The sequence below is a fragment of the Adiantum capillus-veneris genome, chromosome 10 (genome assembly GCF_014529385.1).
Source record: "Adiantum capillus-veneris isolate H3 chromosome 10, ASM1452938v2, whole genome shotgun sequence".
Lineage (NCBI taxonomy): Eukaryota > Viridiplantae > Streptophyta > Polypodiopsida > Polypodiales > Pteridaceae > Adiantum > Adiantum capillus-veneris.
In genome coordinates, this window is record NC_140940.1 from 121,521,614 (window position 1) to 121,542,882 (window position 21,269).

General features: G+C 44.8%; 1 protein-coding gene across 1 annotated transcript in view; it reads left to right on the forward strand.

Annotated features, from left to right (window-relative positions):
- The window catches only part of LOC147449560 (uncharacterized), a 44,608-nt gene extending 26,146 nt beyond the window's left edge, over positions 1-18,462 (forward strand). The window contains exons 4-6 of the mRNA XM_086521981.1: positions 10,848-10,887; positions 11,310-11,367; positions 17,717-18,462. Coding sequence (XP_086378107.1) covers positions 10,848-10,887; positions 11,310-11,367; positions 17,717-18,135 — 517 coding nt within the window. The 3' untranslated portion in view covers positions 18,136-18,462. The remainder of the gene's footprint in view (positions 1-10,847; positions 10,888-11,309; positions 11,368-17,716) is intronic.
- Positions 18,463-21,269: the final 2,807 nt, after the last annotated feature.

A 21,269-nucleotide genomic window follows, 5' to 3' on the forward strand; every position in this document is an offset into this window, starting at 1 on the left:
AACTTTTGCAAAAATGCTCACCTTTCTTTATCTAACACAGATAAATTTGACTGATCACTATCTGAGACATCACGTGCAAAAATTAAGTACACAGAAAGATGATTCTTTATTACAGAAGTGATAGCATAAGCAGATACAATAGGGACTGACTCTCCTTTAAGCTTTACATCCAATATGTGAGTTTTGTCCCTATGCTGTACAATGATCTTTTTGTTGTAGGCATCCAAGACTCCATACACTCGGAACATCCACGGGATCCCCAACAAGGCGTCACAACCTTCTAGCGGCGTGATGTAAAACTCTTCAGTGTCCACATACGACTGAATATGCAGACGCAGTTTTCCAATGATGGGAGTAACACACTCTGAGTGGCCAGGACATGCCAACCCTGCCTCTGCTGTATACCCCATCTCTTCAGCTTTGATGCCCAGCTTCATAGCTAACTTTGGTGAGATAAAGTTGGCTTTGGCACCTGGATCAAAGAAGATGAGTGCCGTCTGATCCCTAACTTTACCCCATGCCCTGCATAACTCACTGGCATCTGTGCTGGGCCTGTCACCCACCATGTCTGGCACTAAACCTGCCGTGGGTTTTGGCTTCTTGCCTTTCTGGTCTTCTTTATCCTCTGAGTCAGCTGGCCTTTTCCTTTGTGGACAATTGATAGAAAAGTGACCAGGTTGCTCGCATATAAAGCATTTGTTCTCAGCCATTAGGACCTTCTTTTCCTCGAGCAACTTGCGCACAAAAGGCTTCCTTTTCTGTTTCTTTGCCTGCGCTCCAGAAGTCCCGGCTGAATCCTTGTCTTCGGTGGCCTTTTCTGACCCCTGTGACGCATCAGGAGCCGTCTTCACAAAGGGCTTCTTCGCTGAATTTTTCTTTTGCTGCCCTCCTTTGTCACTGCTCGGAAATCCACTGTCCTCTCCTTTCAACAAGGCAAGACCAGTGTTCGCAACTTCCATAAGCTGAGTAAGGGTAGCCACTCTGTTCTTTGTACAGTAATCGCGAAGCCCTTTAGGCAACCCACAATAGTACTTCTCTATCTGCTCTGTCAATGGCACAAATCTGTAGGAGGTCACTGAGAGTAATGCTTTACAAAACCTCCTATTGTACTCCAGCAAGCTCTTGCACGAAGCTGAAGTAAGCTGGTGCCAATCTGTCAGGATATCGGCTTCAAATTCATTTGATAGCCAAGCAGATGCAAACATTTGCTTGAAGTAAACCCAAGTGGCGGGTGCCTGTCCTTGCATTAACAATGTCGTCCACCATGTAAGCGCATTGTCCTTTAAGAAAGTGGCAGCTTTCTTGACCTTTGAGGCCTCGGTAAAATTCCCTCCTGCATAAGCTGTATCAAACTGCTGGAGGAAAGTGAGTGCCTTTGTCTTATCCTCGAAACCACTGAAGGTACTGAACTTTACCGCTGCACCACCTTCTTTGTAAGCCTTCGGCTTCTCTAGTGCCCCCAAGTTGTCATACGGGATGGTCTGCAACATGGGCACTGTACTAGGCATGATCGGCACATGTTGGCCATTCACATTTTGCGTCAGAGGTGCGATATCTGGCTGCTGTCCAGAAAAACCAGCCATGCCAAAATGACCTTGTGGCACCCCAAACTCGCCCTGGTTGCAGTGGAAACCTTGCTGCATGCCGATACTACCATACATGGGGTTTGGCATGATGCCTTGCATACCCCCGAACACTGTTCCTGGCATGTACGGCTGACTTCCAGACGCATAACCAGCCATACTTTGGAACACTGATCCACCCCCGAAATACCCAGGATGTACCGTGGGTGGTGGAAAAACTGAGTGCATAGCTTGGTATCCAGCTCCCTGTCCATTCAAGACAGCATGCTGGCTCTGAAAGGTGGCGGGCTGAACTGGCATAACCTGTGGAATAGGCGATCTAGCCACCTGTTCAAGCACGGGAGGAACCTGCTTTGGAGCCCCCAACTCCGCAACATGCGAGTGTTCCCTTTCCTCCTGCGCCACATGAAGTACCTGGGCTTGAGCATCAACAAGCTCCGTACGCGGCGTAGGTTGCCTATTTTGCTGTTGCATTGGTGGCGCTTGCAAGAATTCCATAAACCTCAGATTCCGCACCAGCTGCGAAAAGACATTCACCGCGGCAACTAACTGAGTCTTGAACGCATCATCCTCAAGTTGCCCTGTCATAAAGCCCTGTACTACTGGAGGGACATTCACGTTGACAGGAGGTACAGACTGATGTGGCCGTGAGCTCTCGCCAATCTCAAAAACCGTAGGAATCTCCTGCCTGTCCTTTGAAGAGGAACCCTCTTCCATAATTCCCTTCCCCTTGTCGGCCATAGTGTAATCCTCGTGTTCCTGCACTGTGTGTCTTTACCCTGAACAATCCAGGCTCACTCTTTGAGGAAAAAGTGATTGATGTCCCGGCAACGGAACCATGAAACCGGCCCGTAGGGCGGTAGGCTTTGGCTTTCACCCGAAATTCTTTACTTTACTTTAGACACACACACAGAGCACTTTGCAAAGAGAACCTGCGACGGGAATTAACACTTGAATACACACACGGCTCGGAGCTAGAATGCCCCGGGCAGACACCGACAACTTGTAGGCCCCAAAATTGGCGTCCCTTTCGGTATTTCTTTATTCTTTAGGAGGATAAATTACAAGGTAAGGTCCTGGGAATCCTTCACGTGTATCCACCTAGATACCATTTGCTTTGGCCAAATTTCGGCAGCATAACAACCCCAAAACTTGCGCGAAATCAATTCCCTTGCTAGAACTCACTTGCACGGGCGTATACCCTCTGATTCCTGTCCAAAAACAGTAAATTCAGCACGCTGTATTTACTGGTTTTTGCCCTGTTTTCAGCCCCAAACAGTCCCCTAATTGTCTCTGCCAGTGGGGCACGATTCCCAATGGTCCTGGCGTCTGTATGGCTGAAAAACAGTGAAATTACAGCGCATACACAGCACTGATTTTGCACCTGTACGGTGAGGTTATGACCCTCACCAATGCTTGCTTTGGAGCAGCAGTTAGCTACCCTTGTTCCTGCTCAAAGAGGCTCTTGCCTCAACACAAAAGCATGAACCCACACAACTATACATCAATCAAATGAGTAGCCCTCTTGTGGGGCATCACATAACTGCACGTAGGGGAGAGAGAGAGCAGTGTGTAATGTGCAGGGCATCACTCCTAGCACCACATTGTACATGAGAGGGAAAGGAAGCACTCCATAGCTCTTAACCTGTGACAAATGCTGAAATGAGGCCTCTCCCAGCTTAAAAATCAGCGCCCATTTTTCTGCAAGAGGAAACTGCATGAAATTTCGACACTTGGCGCATTTTCAAGCATTTTCCCGTTTCGGGTTCGCCGCTTAAAAATATCCCAACCGACGCGTCAGTTGACTTCGCGGCAGAGTTATAAAATGTTCCCCTAGTCATACTGGAGGTAATGACGCGAACACATTTCACGGCCCAAAATAGCAGTTCCCTAAATTTTAGGAGATGCTTCCGTTGGGCTCCTACTGGTCTTTTGACCATCTATCCTCATTGGGACCGCATCCAAAAGTGCAATGTGGCCCAACTGTCGGATACTTTTTGTTGGTAGTCTCACCTTGACTTTACGCCTTAATTGAGTTCACTTCCTAGTATCCACCAACTTGCTAAGTGCGACGGGGGGACCTATATGATCTTGCTCTGAGCCTAGACATCCTCTTACCATACGAATTCCAGTGCCGACCACTTCCCGTCTGCGGGTGAATCTACCGTTCACATTGGCCATACAATGTCCGACCGTTTGCTACTTCAAAAAGAGGGTCTCAAAACAAATAAAATAAACCCCATTGGAAAGAAACCAACAACCAAGGTTAGCAGTTGCCACATCTCTGTGACACGCTGCCACGTCCTCGTGACAGTAACGCACAACATGGTTTTCCTCATCAAGTAGCCAGCCCGAATGGAATATCCCGCTATTGTCTCCCCATCCCGTATCCGTGTGAAAATGTCTGCAAAATCTATATCCGTGGCATTCTGATCGAACATATCCTCGAAGCTCCTATGATGTATCCCGGAAATAGCTAGAACCAACGGCTTCCGAGACAAAGCATCTGCCACCAAATTCTTCTGTCCCTGAAGATGGACAATCCGGAAGTGAAACTGTGACAAGATGTTCGCCCACCGCAACGGCTTTTTCGATAGCTGCTTCTGTGACGAGAAATAGCGTAAACTCTGATGGTCTATAAAGACAATAAAATCCGCTCCGAGTAGGTAATGCCGCCACTGAGTAAGAGCATGGATAACCGCCAAAAGCTCTTTTTCATAAATCTGTGCTGTCAATTCCGGTCTTGAGAACAATCGGTTCTCGTAGGCAATGACATGGCCTTCTTGCATTAAGACCGCACCGAGACTAACGACCACAAGCATCACAATATACTTCAAATGACTTCTGAAGGTCGACAAAGTCAAAACTGGTCCCGTAGTCAATTTCTCTTTCAAAGTCTGAAAGGCAGTCACCTCTGTGGGTCCCCACGAGAAAGGGACTCCTTTCTGTGTCAAAATATGCAAAGGAGAAGCAACCTCTGCAAACTTTCTAATGAACCGCCTGTAGTACGAACACAATCCCAAGAAGCTTCTAACTTCATGGACATTGTTTAAATCGGCCAATCACGGATAGTCCTTATCTTGGCCGGGTCCATCTGCAGTCCTGCTTCTGCTGACACAATGTGTCCCAAAAAGTATATCTCTGGTAGGAAAAATTCACTTTTCTTCGCATTAATCACTAACTTGTGATCTCGTAATGCCTGAAAGACCTGAAGCAGATGTTCTCTATGTTTTGCCTCGTTCTTGGAGAAAACAATGATATCATCAAAGAAAGTGCCAACAAATAGCCTGTACTCTCGAAAAATCATGTCCATCATCCGGTTAAATGTCGCAGGAGCATTGGTTAAGCCAAAAGGCATCACCAAAAACTCAAATAACCCAAAAGTCGTCCAAAAAGCTGTCTTGTAGACGTCTCGCGGCACGATTTTAATATGATGATATCCACTCTTCAAATCAATTTTGCTAAAACATGAGGATCCCTGTAATCTGTGGAGTATATCATCGATCCTAGGAATCCGAAATCTGTTCTAGATGGTGATTTTGTTGAGAGCTCTATAATCGATGCACATTCTCCAAGATCCGTCTTTCTTCGAAACCAACAACACTGGAGAGCAGTACGGTGAAGTACTAGGCTAGACAAGACCCTTTTCCAAGAGGTCTTTCACCTGGTTCATAATTTCTTCGTTTTGGGCTCTGCTCACCGGTAAGGTAGCCGGTTCGGTGGTGTGCTTCCAGGTATCAGATCAATGGTATGATCTTCAGGACGAGTGGGTGGTGATTTGCCTGGCAGGCCCTGTGAGAAGCAATTGGCATGAGTGTGGAGAAAATCTTGGCGTTCTTTATCAAGTTCATACATATTTGTCTTATCCTCATCATTCAACCCATTCAAAAAGATCGAGTAAACAAACAGACTGGATTTCATTAATTTTGAAATGGTCGAAGCCGATACAATAGGGACAGATTCGTCGTTAAGTTTTACATCTAGTACAATGGTTCTGCCCTTCTCTGTAGTCAAAGTTGCTTTTCTCGCTTGATAGTCGACCACGGCGAGTTCTTGTGGTACCAGGGAATTCCCAAGAGGACATCACAGCCTTCCAAAGGCATTATGTAAAAGTCCTCATGCCCCAAATACCCTTGACAATGCAACCGAAGTTTGCCAATGACAGGTGTAATGGCTACGTCCTTACCGGGTGCCGCTAGAACTGCCTTTGCAAGTGCTCCCATCCGATTGGTAGTGATCTCAAGCCGCGCCGCCTTTTTCGGTGAAATGAAGGTGGCAAAGTTCTGTATTGTCGTCCATCGTGCTGGGGTCAGTACCCATGCAGTCTGGAACCAGTTTTGTTTTCATCTTGCCTTTTCGTTTACGTTCCTCAGCTGCTCTCGAACTCTCAGGCCTCTCATCGTCCTTGTCGTTCTGTTCTTTCTGTGCCTTTTTAGGGCACTTCGCGGAGATATGCCCAGTTTCCCCACATCCAAAGCACTTCCCCTCCTTGATGTAGAGAGCTCTCTCTTGAGGAGTGAGTTTGGGTCGCGCATCCTTTTCTTTCTTTCTTGGGTTGCTCTTCCTCTTTCTACTTTCATTTTTCGAAGTCTGTTTGGCCCTTTGCGTCATGATCTCATATGTGGGGTAGGTGAAACTGCCTGAGTGAATGGCAAAACCCCGTTTCACATGACTCATCAACTCCTGAATGGAAGCTGACTTTTGTTCTAAGCAGTGATCTCGGATCTTTGTAGTAAGATCCAAGGTAAACCGCTCAATCTGTTCTTTGAATGAGATCTTCTTAAATGAAGAGGCGGGTAGAAAAGAGCTCCAGAATCTCTCGCAATAAGCGTCCACTGTTCCAAGCAGCTCGTATGTCGCATTCATACTCTCGAGTCAGCCAAGAAGAAATAAAAAGCCTTTTGAATTTCAGCCATTTAACTGGCGTTGTCTTGTTTAATAGAAGCGTGGACCACCAAGTTCGAGCATTCCCCTTGAAGTAAGAGGCAGCTCTCCGAATCTTGGAGTGTTCTGAGTAACGCCCTCCCGAGAAAGCTATGTCAAACTGCTGTATGAAAGACAAAGCCTTCGAAGCATCTCTATAACCAAAAAACGTGTCAAATTTAATTGACTGTCCACCTTCCTTAAACTCTCGGACTTTCTTGCTTTTGTCTTCTAGAAAGTCATACTGGTTGGCTTTATAAAAATTCTTCTTCTTTGCATAGAAGCTGCTGTCGTCAGAGTCCGAACTATCTGAAGACGAGTCCTCTGTAGAACTGTCAATAACTGGGCGAGATTTAAGGTTCAGAGGAGCTAGAAGAATTGTCAGAAGAAGAAGAGGAGGAAAAAGAACTGGGTACTCCTTCAAATCGAACACGCTTCTTCTGTTTTCTTGTCGACTCAAATGTAGACTGACGACCCAAATAACCGAGGAAGTCAGCGCCTTTCTTCTGCTTTTTGTCGTGCTTCTTAGCTTTGTTCTACGCGTCAAAAAGCTGAGCAATTTGTGCATCAACCACCTCTTCTAATTCTTGCTCTGTGTACATCCTAGGAGTAGGAGGTTTCTTGAGAGCTGGTTTGAGGGGTGGTTTTGTGGTGTGGCTCATATATTTTGCAAATTTCGGGTCCTTCGCAAAATTAAGCATCATCTTTGTTGCATCACCAATCAATCGTCGACGCTCCATCTCTTCGATCTCTGCCTGAGTAGGCCGAGGCGGGCCGTACTCCTCGCGTGAATCTTTGTTGTGGTCTCTTCTCGCATCTCCGGATGCAGAGAAAGTCGAGTGATCTGTGTCTGAAACCATAAGTGCCGCGTAAAAAGGATCGAATTTCCCATAGAAGAGAAATCGGCCGTGCTGTGATACCAGTGTAACAGACTTGCACACTCCAAGTCGAGAATCTACCGCGACACCACAATTAATCACTTCAAAACAGTTCACAGTTCACAATTGATTCAACACTGGCCGGGCGGAGTTCCGTGCCTAGAGATATTGGCCACAAAGACTGGCGCCCCTTTCGGTATTTCTTTTTGTATTAATCTGCAACTCAAAGTACAAGCGAGTAGTCGGGACTCACTCTCAGACTCTGCGTCGAGATGCTCTGAGAAGTGAGAGCCCAAACTACTAATTTAAAGAGTTTACAAGGGATGCCAAAAGCAGAGCCCCAAAAGCTGAAAATCAAAAGCCTTGCCAACTAAAGCAAAAGCCCTCTGTCTCTCACAAGCTCTCTCTCTCTCTCTCTCTCTCTCTCTCTCTCCAATTGTGTAGCAAAAGCAAAACTGCCACAAGTCTTTGGTTTTTTTTTTCCTGCTGCCGCAAATCCCTCCGCAAAATGCGGGCGTCCGTACAGCCAGCCACGTTCAGCCCAGCCCGCTTTTCCGGGCAGCCAGCCACGTTAGCATTTGCCAGGCTTTCCAATTCGGCCAGCCACCTCATCATTTCTGCATCCTTGCCAGAGGGTGTGTGTGTACTCGGCAGCCATGTCACCGAGTTGTGACAATCAAATCCTAACGTATAAGTCTACTGGTCTCCATCCGCGTGAGAGAAAGGGAGGGTGCATCCAAGGAGTACTAGAATGGAGGAAGTCTATCCATGCTGAAGCCATGTGATTGAAACCAGGATGTCATCTGCCAAAGAGCCCTTGTATTTTGCTTCTTGCAACAGTAGAATCTAATACAAACCTTGTGACCTTAACGAAAACACTCAATGGTATATGGGATCCTGACTTAGTTCGCACATACGAGTGAATGTATGCCAAGGATAGTGGCAAGCCGGAAAAGTGGGAAAGTTGGGTTTTTGTGGGAAAGTTGGGTTTTTATAGGGGTGGAAAGGTTGTTGGACTTGACTGATGCTTCAAGTGGCACAATGAGACCTACGGACCTCTATGAAGCTAGCAGTATGGAATTGTAATGGACTCTTATTTTGGACACACCGTCAGATCTAGATCAAGAACCATTTTGGGATACAAGCTGTACAGAGGCTCGCGTATGCAGGGTGATGTGTGACAAGTCTGTGAGAGATAGGACACTAGACTAGAGTTACCCGGAACGCGGAACGGGAACGGCGACGGGCCTCCCTGCGGAACGGGGGAACGGGAACGGCGCGGAACGGGAGGCTTAGAAAACACCCAAATATTAAATTTTTTAGCGTTATGTGCTTGAATACAAGTAGTACTAGAGTCCTTTGACTCTAATACCCACAAAAAACACGATTCGAAGACCATTTAACATTAAAAATGAGTTGATTGGGATGTGCGGCGCCCAGAGTACATAGCACATATACAACAATGAGCAAACACAATGCCCATACACAATGCTCTCAAATAATTGCAAGAGTAGTAGTCAGTGAAAGAGAGCTTGATCTTGAACTTTGAGAGAGAGAGAGGGCTTGAGAGAGAGAGGCTTGCCGCTTGATTCCGTGAGAGCTTGAAAGAGAGCTTGAGCCTTGAGCCTTGAGGGTTAGAACTTAGAAGTTAGCGCAAGAGAGAGAGAGGTTGAGAGCTTGAGCCTTGAGCCTTGAGGCATGCCGCGGCGCCACACTATGGCTTGAGAGTTGAAAGCAAGCAAGGGAGAATGAGCTTGGCTTGAGAGTTGAGAGCAAGCAAGGGAGAATGGGCCTTGAGGCTTGATGAATGTGTGAAGAATGGGAGAGGAGGGGGGCATTATATATGTTTTTGACTGCTGAAAATGGCCGTTGGCTGGCTAACTGCTATTTTTTTCAAACTCAAAATCTGCCGTTGGGGACGTTCCGGCTGTTCCGGCCCGTTCCGGTGACAGATTCCAGCCGGAACGCCTGTCCGTTCCGACGCGTTCCGAAAAAACCCAGCCGGCCGGAACGCCGTTCCGGCATTCAAAGGCCCCAAACTACCGTTCCCTGGTAACTCTGCACTAGACTGCAGGGTAACGATGTAGGATGATAGCGTTTGGATGATTAGTGTAGGTATATTAGAGGACTACCCTGCATCTGATACGTGAATGGGAGAAATATCTAGATATGCCGAGGGATATGGATAGAATCTCAGTAGAATGTGGTGGCAAAGTGCCAAGTGAGCCGGAGACCATGATAAGAGACTGGCCACACTCATCCACCACGATGAGAGACCACGTCCAGTGGCCAATCTATCGCCTTTCCACATATTCCTTCCAAGTGAAATACCTTTCCACTTGTACCTCTACCGTCTCTCTGGATTCAAGGGCAATTTCCAACAAGTCCAGTGGCCCTTCTATCCCCGTTCCACTTGTTCAGTCCAAGTGGAACACCTTTCCTCTTGTATGTCAGTGTCTGGCTTCAGGTGCAGTTTCCAATTGTACTTGCTAGAAATTCCCTATAGCCCTAGTGATCAGTTTGCGTAAACCGGAACTGAAAGAAGAATCTGCTTCATGCTGAAGGAAGACGTGGAAAAATATTGATAACACCATGCATTGTATAAACAAAGTAACATGGATAGGGTGGGGTAAGAGAGACTACTTGTTGCTGCCCTAGAGCAAATAGAGGGGGTCTATGGTAAGATAACTGTCAAGCAAGCAACTTAAGGTGGGTGCCAAGTGGTAAGTGCAGCTTTTGTGGGAGTTGCTCTAGTCTGATCTGAAGGTTGTGGCTAACTAGCAACAAATAGAGTTTGTTGCCAATTTCACAATGAGCATAGCTATTGCAATATCAAGTTGTGGTGAAGTTGGTGTATCGAGATATGATTGGCAGTAACATTTTTTGGGTTTCTGAGTGCAGCTTCCATAGCTTTGTCACATGCATAGTGTGGTCTTGGAAGAGCTCCTCCAAGTCTCCCTCAAACATTATACTGCACTTTTGGTGTTCTTTAGTACTTTGTCCAAGGCCGCTGTATGACATGCTACTAGTTTAATTTCGAGAGTGTCTCCCCTTGTTGTGTATGAGCCATTTTGAAGAAGGAGATTTTGTAATACCAAAGATTGTGACTACGAGTTCTTCAGCTGGTACTCAAGAGGTCTTTGAATTTTTGCACATTGAAGGACTTGACATGGGCTTGAATATAGGTTACAGAGAAACATTAGAGAGTATTGTTTGAACATGAGGTCTTTAGCTGGAACCCAGCTACTCATCAGAGGACACATAAAGATGGCAAAACATTAAGGGAGAATAATAGGTGTGATTTTATTTGAGTTGGATTGCTTGCATTACTTTTGGCATTTTTTTGCTATCTTTACTGAAATTTGGCATGCACAAGATTAAAATGCTGCATATTCAATCAGAGAATTCATGTTCGAATCTGGTAAGTGATGATTTTGAAACCTTTTATACGAATGGGATGCAGGATGGATCAATCTGCAGTAAGGGCAAAGTTTGATGAAAAGGTATGTTCTAGTATCCAACTTTACAATGAAGGGTTTTGTTCTTTGCCTTCAGCTGAGTTGATTTGCACATCAGTTTTGGCCTTTAGATATGTTGTTATAAGTTTCAAGCAGAATATTTTTCAGCATAATATACTAAGTTATATCTGACCTTTTGCACTAGCACGTCTTAGATTCTTGGTTTTTGGTAAGATTTCATGCTTAGGAAGGATAGAAGTGGAAGAGGAATAACAGGTCATCAGCTTTATTATTGGTTAAGCTTTCCCCAGTTTGTATCAATCTAGAATAGGCCTTTCTAGGAAACTGAAAAGCCGAGGTACATTCCTAGTCCACTGCTCAACATTCATCTATCTGATAATTGAGAGAAGGCTTTATGTGCTTTTCTTGGAATTTTGATATTTTTCCTAATAATGGGTCTGTTACAGATTGGATACACGAGGCAAGCCATGAGTCACTCTCCCTATGAAAATCGAAGGAATCCAGGTATTTGACAGAGTCTCCCCTTAATTGCGGTCCTATTGATTTGGTAATAGTGCATTATCGGACAACTCATTTTTTGTAAAGGGGGGCATCACCTGATAGGTGCTTGGGTACTTACTATTTGGTTACAAGAATTGTTTTAATAAATTGCTGTGCGCGTGTGCGTGCGTGCAAAAGAAAAAAGAGTGTGCGTGTGTGCCCGCGGTGTGGTGTGTGTGTGTGATGAGAGAAAGTTGGTGTGTGGGAGAGCTGCACAATTAGGGTTTTCTGCGCGCCAACAGGGCTGCGAATCAAGGTTTCCTGCAGTGCGAACACGCCTGCGTGATTAGGGTTTTCTGCGCGCCATCCAACCTGCGCGTTTGGGGTTTTCTGCAGTGCGAACAGGCCTACTCTGTGGGGTTTCATGTAGACGCGAACCCTAACTGCGAGGACCCATCTGCTGCACTTGTGCAAAGTGACGAGGTGCACCTGCGCAAACTGGTTGACTGTCCTGCTTGCTCAGAAACTGCTTTCTCCAGAATTTTGGCGCTTTCGATCAGTTGTATACCAGATTCCATATTGCCTGCTCTTTGTTCTTACAAGCACTGGAAAATGGCCGTAGAGTCCTCGGAAATGGGTGAAATCCGAGCGTGCTTGCTTGAGGATTTTGAGGATGCGAGGAATGCTTGGAACTCCCCACGGAGGTGCTCATTCCAGTTCAAGCCCTTATGGACCCAGTGGCTCAATATGCTCAATGCGGTTATTTTGTTCTTTCCCGGCAAGATGCCCACTGCGCAAGATGTAGGCCAGTGGGTCGATTTCCTTCTTAAACGGCAGGCAACCCGAGGGGTTTATTTTGGCGCTAGAGGCTTCTATGAAGTTTTGTTGGTAGACACTGATGCCCGCAACATGCTGCTGGAATTATCTCCCTTGTATTTTGGAACATAGGTGACACATGTACTACCTTGGGCTCTTACTAATGACTATCAAAGCCTCATCCGCCATAAGTGTCCAGTTTGGGTGGAGGTACTTCCCTTGTACATGCCAACACTTTCTTCCTATGCTTGCTTCTCGCTTGGGGAAAGTGATCTGTCTTCCCAAACTTGATGCCAACACCAATCGGTTTTGTGTGCTTTGGGATACAGATGTTCTGACCCCTGTAGGCATTACTGTTAACTCAGGGGATTCTCTCATTGGAAAACGCCCCTTCAAGCTCAAATGGGGGAGATTTGCCAATTCTTGTTTTCACCGTGGGAAATTTGGTCACATGCTATCTGAATGTCTTGAGCCAAATTTGCAACCTCCTCCTTCGGCTGTTCCGGAGCTTGCTGTTTTCCTGCAGAAAAAGGTCTCTAACCCTAGATCATCTTCTATTGGGACCTCTACCTTGACTACTACTACACCTCTGGATAAAGGCAAAGTCAAATATGTCGGCTCCCGAACGAGGGAAAGGCTGCAGCTGCACAGGAGACCAGAACCAAGGGAAAGCTCGTGGATACGGGTGCAGGATCTCCTTGGGAGACCCCCAAGAAGACTGTTAAAGTACGCTCTCCACTTTTCTCTCGCAATTATGTACCCCTTGTTGTGAAATCGGCGATGCAAAAAACCCCTTCCTTGTAATGATAATCGCACACTTGCGGAAGCATGGAACAAGATGGTATGCTATTACAAAGATGACGTGCTTCATGGCGCTTCTTCAGACCCTGCAGGCGTTGCCTCCTCCAATGCGGACATGTAGGATGCTGTAGTCCAAATGCGGCCGGTTGATGCTAATGTGCCTATGGGCACGTCAGTGTAGTCCCCTCCTTCCCTTGCTTTGTTCATACTCCTAGACTGCATAGTTGTGTTAAATGCATTTCATACAATGTGTGGGTTATGCAACCTTGCGAAGTGGAGATTAACCTGGCACTATGTACATACATGTAAGGCAGACATTGTTGTTTTGCAAGAACATAATCAACATGAGTTCGCTGGGCAATGCTTGTACTTTGTGGGCCACTGGATTGCGTATGCTGGTTTGACGAGCTTTTCGGGTGTTTTAATAATGGTTAGGCATGAGCTACAACCAGTTATTACGTACAATGATTCAACGGGTCGTTGGGTGGTTCAATGTATGATTAACAAGCATATGTATGAATTCGGTGGGGTCTATGCGCATACAGCCTCAAGCCAACGGGCTGCCTCATGGCGTGATATGTCTTCATATCCATGGCTCTCCAATGCTTTGCTTTGTGGTGATTTTAACAATGCACCCGCACCCTCTGATAACACCACATGTCATTCGCACATTTTGGGCGTGGAATTGCAAGCTTGGATAGATCTTATTGCATGTACACATATGTTGTATTTGTGGAGCCTTTTGCATCCGAATATTTCAGGATACACCCTTCAACATAACGCTCAATCCTTGTATCTTGCAAGATTAGATTGGTGGTATGTCCTCCATATGCAACAATTTGATGAGTTTGTATGCGAGATGAGCATTGATCACACATTGTTGTTGTCGGATGATGTTCCGGTTTTGACAACTTTGTGCTTTGGGGGTCTGCATTGTGACCAACGTCTCTCTCAGAAATGTTTGCTACACATCAATAATGCCTCCCTCTCTCATGAGGCATTTCAAGAGATGATTCATCATGTTATTCCCCCGATCGCCCAAATGTATCTTGATTTTGATACTGCTTGGTATCGTTTTGTCGTGTGAGTGCAAGCTGCAATTAAGGATTATGGCAAGCACTACATGTGCCAATTGCGAGGAGATGTTGAGGATGCCAAATCAATTTACGAAAAGCTCCAACTTTTGGCTGATGTGCGCCCATTGACTGAAGGTGAGCTGACAGTGTTATGTCAAGCTCTGGTACGTCTGCAACATAATGATAAACATAAATTGGATAAATGGTAGACTCAAGCTCTACATCGAGCCTTTGTGGAGAAGGGTTGTGCCTTGATCTAGGGCATCTCAAACAATCAAGAGGGTTATGCTTCGCTTGGCTCTTGGATCGCCTCTAAATGTGACCTTGCTGATGCCATGGTTTCACACTTGGGGAATATATTTGCTGCTCCACCTCCAGTTTCGGCTGAAACTCATCATGCACGACAACTTTTGTTATTTACGGTGCATTCGATTCTCTCGCCCCTTAAGCTCAAGCCATGGAGGTTGACTTTACTGAACAAGAATTGCATACGGCCTTACTTGCTCTCGGTCGATGGCGTTCCCCTGGTTGGGACGGACTCACATCCTTGTAGGAGCCCTTGATAGAGCCTTTGCTCTACATGATGAATGCTGTGTGAAGTAAGCAAAACTTGCCAACATCATGGAAAGAGGGTTTGCTGAAATTATTACCCCAACATGCACTTTGTGAGCAGTTCTCTCATTGGTGGCCGATCACTCTTATACCGGCCGTATATAAGATCCTGGCAAAGATGATTGTGCATCGCATCAAGGAGCCTCTTCTTGCAGGTATTCATTCGGCTCAGTATGGTTTCATCCCTCGTCGTCAGATGAGGGACAAATTGGCTAATGTTTTGACCTTTGATTGGTATGGAATATGCAAAATATACGCAGCAAGATGTACTTGTGATGCATGTCGACATTGAGAAGGCCTTTGATACAGTACAACGGGATTCCATTGCCGACACAAAGTGGGCCCTTGGATTTGGCCCTAAGTTAACCAGTGTCGTTTGCTTCTTATATGCCCTTAGTATGTCTTTTGGCCATCTTGATGGGGAGTTGACCGATCCTTGGCCGCTTGGGTGCTCTGTTTGACAAGGTTGCCCCCTCAGTGCCTTGCTGCATGCCATTGCCACCCACCCCTTGTTGATGTATTTGGATCATTTGGTTTTGCTTGGTCATCTCCACGGGTTGCAACTACCCTCTGGGAATGACTTTATTGGGCAGGCTTATGCTGATGATTTGTTGTTCATGCCTCGCAATGAGCAAGATGACATGCAAGTGCTCATGCAGGCGCTGTATACATTTGGGCTTGCAGCGGGCCTTAAGGTTAATTTCTGGAAATCCAAACTCTTGCTTCTTGATGCACGGGAATGGCGCCATCTTCTGTGGCCCTGGAATATTCTTGATCCGCATGTCATTGTTCGGCACTTCGGGTATCCTATTGGATGGAAGGCCACTGCAAGTTGCAACCCAACAAGTGGCTTGGGTTATGCAACGCCTCAGTATCAAGTTGCAATATTGAAAACTGTCCACATGGCGGTTGCATGTTCGTCTCCAAATAGTCCAAAGTATCATGATAGCGTGCCGCGTATGTTCAGTTATACTTGCCTTAGTTGCATTGGCCTCGTCACCGTCTTACATCGTTGATATCTTATATTTTATCTCATCTATGGCGCACTAGTTCCCGCAAGAGAGGGCTCCGTTTGCTTTCGATGGAGAAGCTCTGCACTCTGAAGCGTTTTGGAGGATTGAATTTTTTGGACCTTCGATGCCACCATCTTGTGTGGAAGGCCATGTTATTGCCTACTTTTGCACAACAGTCTCAGCCATGGACTCACTGTGTCAACATGTTACCACTTCTGCCTTTGGTCACTGACAAACGTCACTTTGGGAGACTGTGTCCTGGTTGTTCGGTTACCTCCAATTTACTTGCTGCTTCGGACGTAACGGCTCATCTTTCATGGAATGGCAGACAATCACCCGATGGGAATTTGCTGGGCTTGGAAAGTCTTCATTGGAGTCGGGCTTTTCCTCAGACTCTAGTAGATCGGTCCCCACGCCAGGCTTACTTCCTTCCCTGTCGTGGCGTACGCACGGTGGATGGATGATGTGGTTGACACGTATGGAAATTTGATTCGTTTTCCCCATCTGGGGCGAGCTCGAGCGCATGTTGGCTGATTTCCTGCCCGCTCCGCCATTCGCTGCTGGATGCCGCATGTCGGATTGGATTTTATGGGACACACCTTCCGTTGACATTTCTGCCTGTACAGTTTATGCTTCTCTCCTACCTCGCTCTTGGCTGGCTGACCACTGTAATGCATTATGGTCTTTGCACAAATCAGATCAATGGTGGAGCAATGCTCTTACTGCAATTTGGAAGAGTCATTTGCCTCTAAAGGAAGGTCTGTTTCTATGGAGCTGCTTGTTGGGAGTTGCTCCTCCCTGTTGGCACTCTCCTTAATGCGCGTCACATCAGCTCCTCTCGTTGTGTCCGATGTTCAGCCTTTGACGAGACTATCAGCCACTTGCTTTGGGATTGCCGCATTACCAGGGCCTTCTCAGATTCCCTTCAACATTTTGTAGTATTCTTCACGTGGGTCAGGTTTTGGTCGCTATGGTCTTTATGGTGCCAACGCAATTCTCGCCTGTTCCATCAGCATGATGCGGATCCCTTTCCTTTGTTTCGGATTTCACTTCGGCAATCCTTACATGATTCACTCATGGATGAGCACGGATGTATGCGGATCACTGTCGAAAAGAAGAAAAGTTTGCATTCAAGGAATTTACATTCCATGTCTCTTCCTTGGCATGACACAGTCTCAGAAAGAGCTCAAGAAAGATTGTCAATCAAGCATCGGCATTTCCATTGTGATTTGCCACAGTTGATAGGTTTAGGTCGAACATTCAAGATTAGATCTCACTTTTTGCGTGTATTTGGTGAATGGTTTGACACTCCGTCACGTTGTTCATCTGCATTGCATGCACAGTCATTTAGGAAGCATAGTATTTTGCCAGTCACTCTACATGGAATGGGTATGTTCATGATTTTGTGTTGGAAGTTACCTTTTGCCCTTGATGTTGGGGACATCTCCACGGACATCCTACAACTCTATTATGTGTGCTTTTAGCACCTTCCCTTTCGGAACACTTCTATGTTCTTCCTTGTTTCTGATCTTTCTGATGGGTTTTCCTCACGTTGAGGTTTCCGATCTATAAATTAACCCAAGATTTACACAAAAAAAGTGTGCGCGCACGTGCGACTGTGTGCGCGTGCATGTGTGACTCTTTGCAAACGTCTTTAATTTCTTCATGATAGATTTTTTGGTGATTTGCTATGTCAGTCTTTATCTTATCTTATCCTTTCAACGCTCTCAAAGCCTTGGATGACTGTATACATTGCAAACAATTGGGACTGCAATTTTGGTCCCTTTCAAGCAATGCTGAAACAATCGGTTACGATATGCAACCTTTAATCTGTTCACACTCAGCCATTTCCTGAAGGCCATCATCACAACCCTTGTCCCTTCGAAGTCTTCTCCTTACTGCCCTCAAAACAGTTTTCAGTACATGGGCTTCCAGTTGTGATAATAATAACTTGTTTTAAAAAAATATTGACTTCTTTAATGTTGCATACAACTGCGGAATACACACTTTAGAGTCCAATTTCACGAAGCATTTGTGGTCTTTTTGATTGAGCAGGAGCATCAGGTGCAAGGCCTGACATGACCCAATTGAAACTACGTAATGCGGACTTTCCTCGTTGCAATATAAGGCCGACTGAGGTCGAAAACTTCGATGATGTGTTCGAGAATGAAGACGACAGCCAAGATGATGATGAAGACACAAGTAAAAGCCATGCACATGCAAAAGCTGCGCTCTCAAACACTAAAGCCGCGCTCTCAACGACTGAAGATGACGATGGTCCTGGGGGTGAATTGTTCAGCTGGGGTGAAAGTGATAGTGAGGGAGGTGCTGGAGATGAAGTGGAAGCAGCAGGTAAGGATGTTGATGAGGATGAGGATGATGACAGTGTTGATGAGTTCAAAATGGAGGATTTTGAGCCAAAGAAGAAGGGCTGGTTTGGAGAAGAGGATGACTTGTTTAAAGATGATGAATGAGGCAAAATATGTCTCTCTGATGAGAATCCATTCTAAAGTGTTAAAAGAGGGGCTACTTAAGGATGTAAAGTTCCCTTCTTTTTGCATCAAAGCTTGGGTCACAGACCCATATTTTTAGAAATTGCGCATTAGACCACATATGTAGAGCATTGTGCCGGTCCAACTTGTATGTATCAGTGGCCTGGGCAGACTTTTAGATGGCTTGAATTCACAGGTTGAGATCTCTTTTCTCATCTATCAGTTGGTGCTCAAATTTTAATTGTAAGATTAAAAGATGACAACCCGACTTGCGTTTTGCTAGTGTAAATATATGTGCATGCACATGCCCATGCCTGCACAGAGAGAGAGAGAGAGAGAGAGAGAGAGAGAGAGAGAGAGAGAGAGAGAGAGAGAGAAACGAATTGTTTGTTTATTTATGTAACCAGAAGGCCTAAAAGTTGTACTTCATCTGAGTTTTTTCTTTCCAGTAATTTTTATATCCGTGCGAGTCTCTATATTTTAAATTTTGGAGCATGATAAAGTGTTATAATGATGGAGTCTCTAACCTGCTTAGAAATTGCCCATCGTACACAGGATTTATGTTATCTTTATGGTACACACCTTAGGATAAGGGAAGGCTTTGGGAACCTCTACTTCTAGGGAAGTGGGCATTGAAACTTGTTTCGGCCTTGAAAAATTTGGGAGAAAAGAGCTCCAAATGGATAAATTGAGATCGATTCGCAGGCAAAAGCAAAGGTAAGACAATCTGTAACACAAAAAGTAGAGGTGTGAAAGAGATGCAGCCATTAATAGCGATGCAAGAGGTAGAGAGTTGAAAAGTGCGTGCAAAAATTGGCGAACTTGGGAGGCCTATATAAAGTGGCAAAGGGAAAGCATAGAACAAATAGCAAGAGAGCTTTGTGCATGGAGTCTGCAATTTAGCCACCCTATTTCCACAACTCCCTCAAGGTGATTGACCAAGGCATTCTTGGCAATGGGCTATGAAGGCTTTGTGCGCGTCGTTTGCTTTGTGCAACACAGCCGTTTGCTTGAAGTTACCCCTCCCAATAGTGTTCTTGCGCAAGTGCGCTCCGCAAGATAACTAACCACTGAGAAACCAACTCGTCGTTCATTACCTCCAAAAGAATGTGGAGAAACTTGAATCGAAGCTCATTCATGTATAGGATATACATAAGCATATTAGAGAATGTCTAGTAGCTAAGTACACATGTATGTAGGTGTGTTATGGACATAGGCATGGGTAATTAGGGGATATCATCCTTTTTTTTATTTTGTCACTTTATCGGCTCATCTTGTTTTTATTAATCCTCCCTAATTACTCCTTTCTTGATTACATGTTGGTATGTGAAGCATGTGTTCTCCACTTATGGTTTCGTGTGCTCTAGGACGTTATTCATACTCGGGGAAACATTTTGGGTTTATAGATCTTGTGTTATTTATACTCGGGAAAACATTTTGGGTTTACAGATCTTGTGTTATTCATACTCGGGAAAACATTTTGGGTTTACATATCTTGTGTTATTGCTGAGTGTAAATGGAAAAACTTTGGTGAAGATGAATATTCACGAGGTGTAGATAATTCTATTTAAGTCTTCTACAATAATAGAGGTAGAGGACATGGTGCATGCCAACGAGGTGATTAAGGCTGTGGAAACTAGAAGCATGGTAATCAGTAGGTGTTAACAATCAAAGGCAAAATAAAGATGGTACAAGAAACTTCTAAGATAGAGGGAGTCAAAAAGGTTGTGGAAACTTTCATAGAAACAATGTGAGGATTAATGGTCGGGTATTTTGGACATATGGCAATCAAGACGACTTCGAGCGTGAATATCCACAAAGAGGGCAACAAAACGTTATGCAAGTACTAGTAGGGGGGTAGATGAGTCGGACAGAGTATTGGTTGTGCAACATATGATGAACACTATATTTGCAAATGCATCAAAGGGTGGTGATAATGTACGGTACGTGGATTTAGGTGCATCAAATCACATACCTAGCCATGGTGAGTGGTTTAGGGACATGCAAACTTTGAATAGTACTAGTTGCAGAGATTAGTGATGATACATGGAATCATATTGTGCATAACAATAGAATGTGTTGTCTTTGCTAGATATAAAAGTTAGTATTTGGTTGAAGTACAACATGTGTCCAATATTACAAAGAAAGGGGTGCAGATGTACTAGAGATGAGAGATGAAAGCTGTAAGGTTTGCACAAGAGCCAGGATTTGTTGCAGATATAGACATTCGACAAAAGTGTATTGGACATGCAAATGTGTGTGGGCTCAAAACTATGCAAATGCGGAAGCTTGCAACAGGTTTGTTAGTGTTTAAGATGGTTGAAATCCATAAAGCTCATTATGAGGCTGACTAGTTTAGAAAGCAGGCAGATTGACAACAAGATCAAGTAAGTCTACATTAATTCATGCTTTGATTTGCTAGCAAGGCAAAATTAGTGATAAGTGTGTTTCAATATTGCATGGGTACACTATCAGATAATAGCATTTCTATAAAGTTTGTAAAAAGTTAAACCTAATGATTACACCCTCATCATATAAAGTGGTGTGCTTTTCAAAGTACTCGGTATAATGGTACACGTGAAGTTAAATTACTTGAAATTTGCATTGGTGGTTACATTGAAAAATATGATTTTTTTGAATGCACCACTACAATCACGGATATCATTTTGGGGTACGTTGTTTAGACACCAATAACCAGCAGATTGATTACATCATACAATGAACTTCACAATTTGGGGTCGATTTTTTTTTTTTTTGATGATGGATCTTTTGAAATGTATCCTCTCATCTTGTAGACATAGGCAAATCGCGCACTTAAGAAATATGATAATGCTTATGTAATCTATATCACAAAAGTGGAATAAAAAGAGTCTTCCCTTTCACCACTACCTAGATTTTATCTCATAGTATTGTGATTGGTTCATTGATGATTATCCTCCCTATCTTCCTAGTGCCCTAGACCATAAGATAGAGATTTCTTCAGGTTCTTAACCCCAACATTGTCCATTACACCAACATGATATACAAAAACCACTCACTCAACTCTTAGGAAAAGGACTAATTTGTCCTAGTTCTTCCCCTTTTGGTGCCACTGCTTCTCCATCCGAGGGCTTATC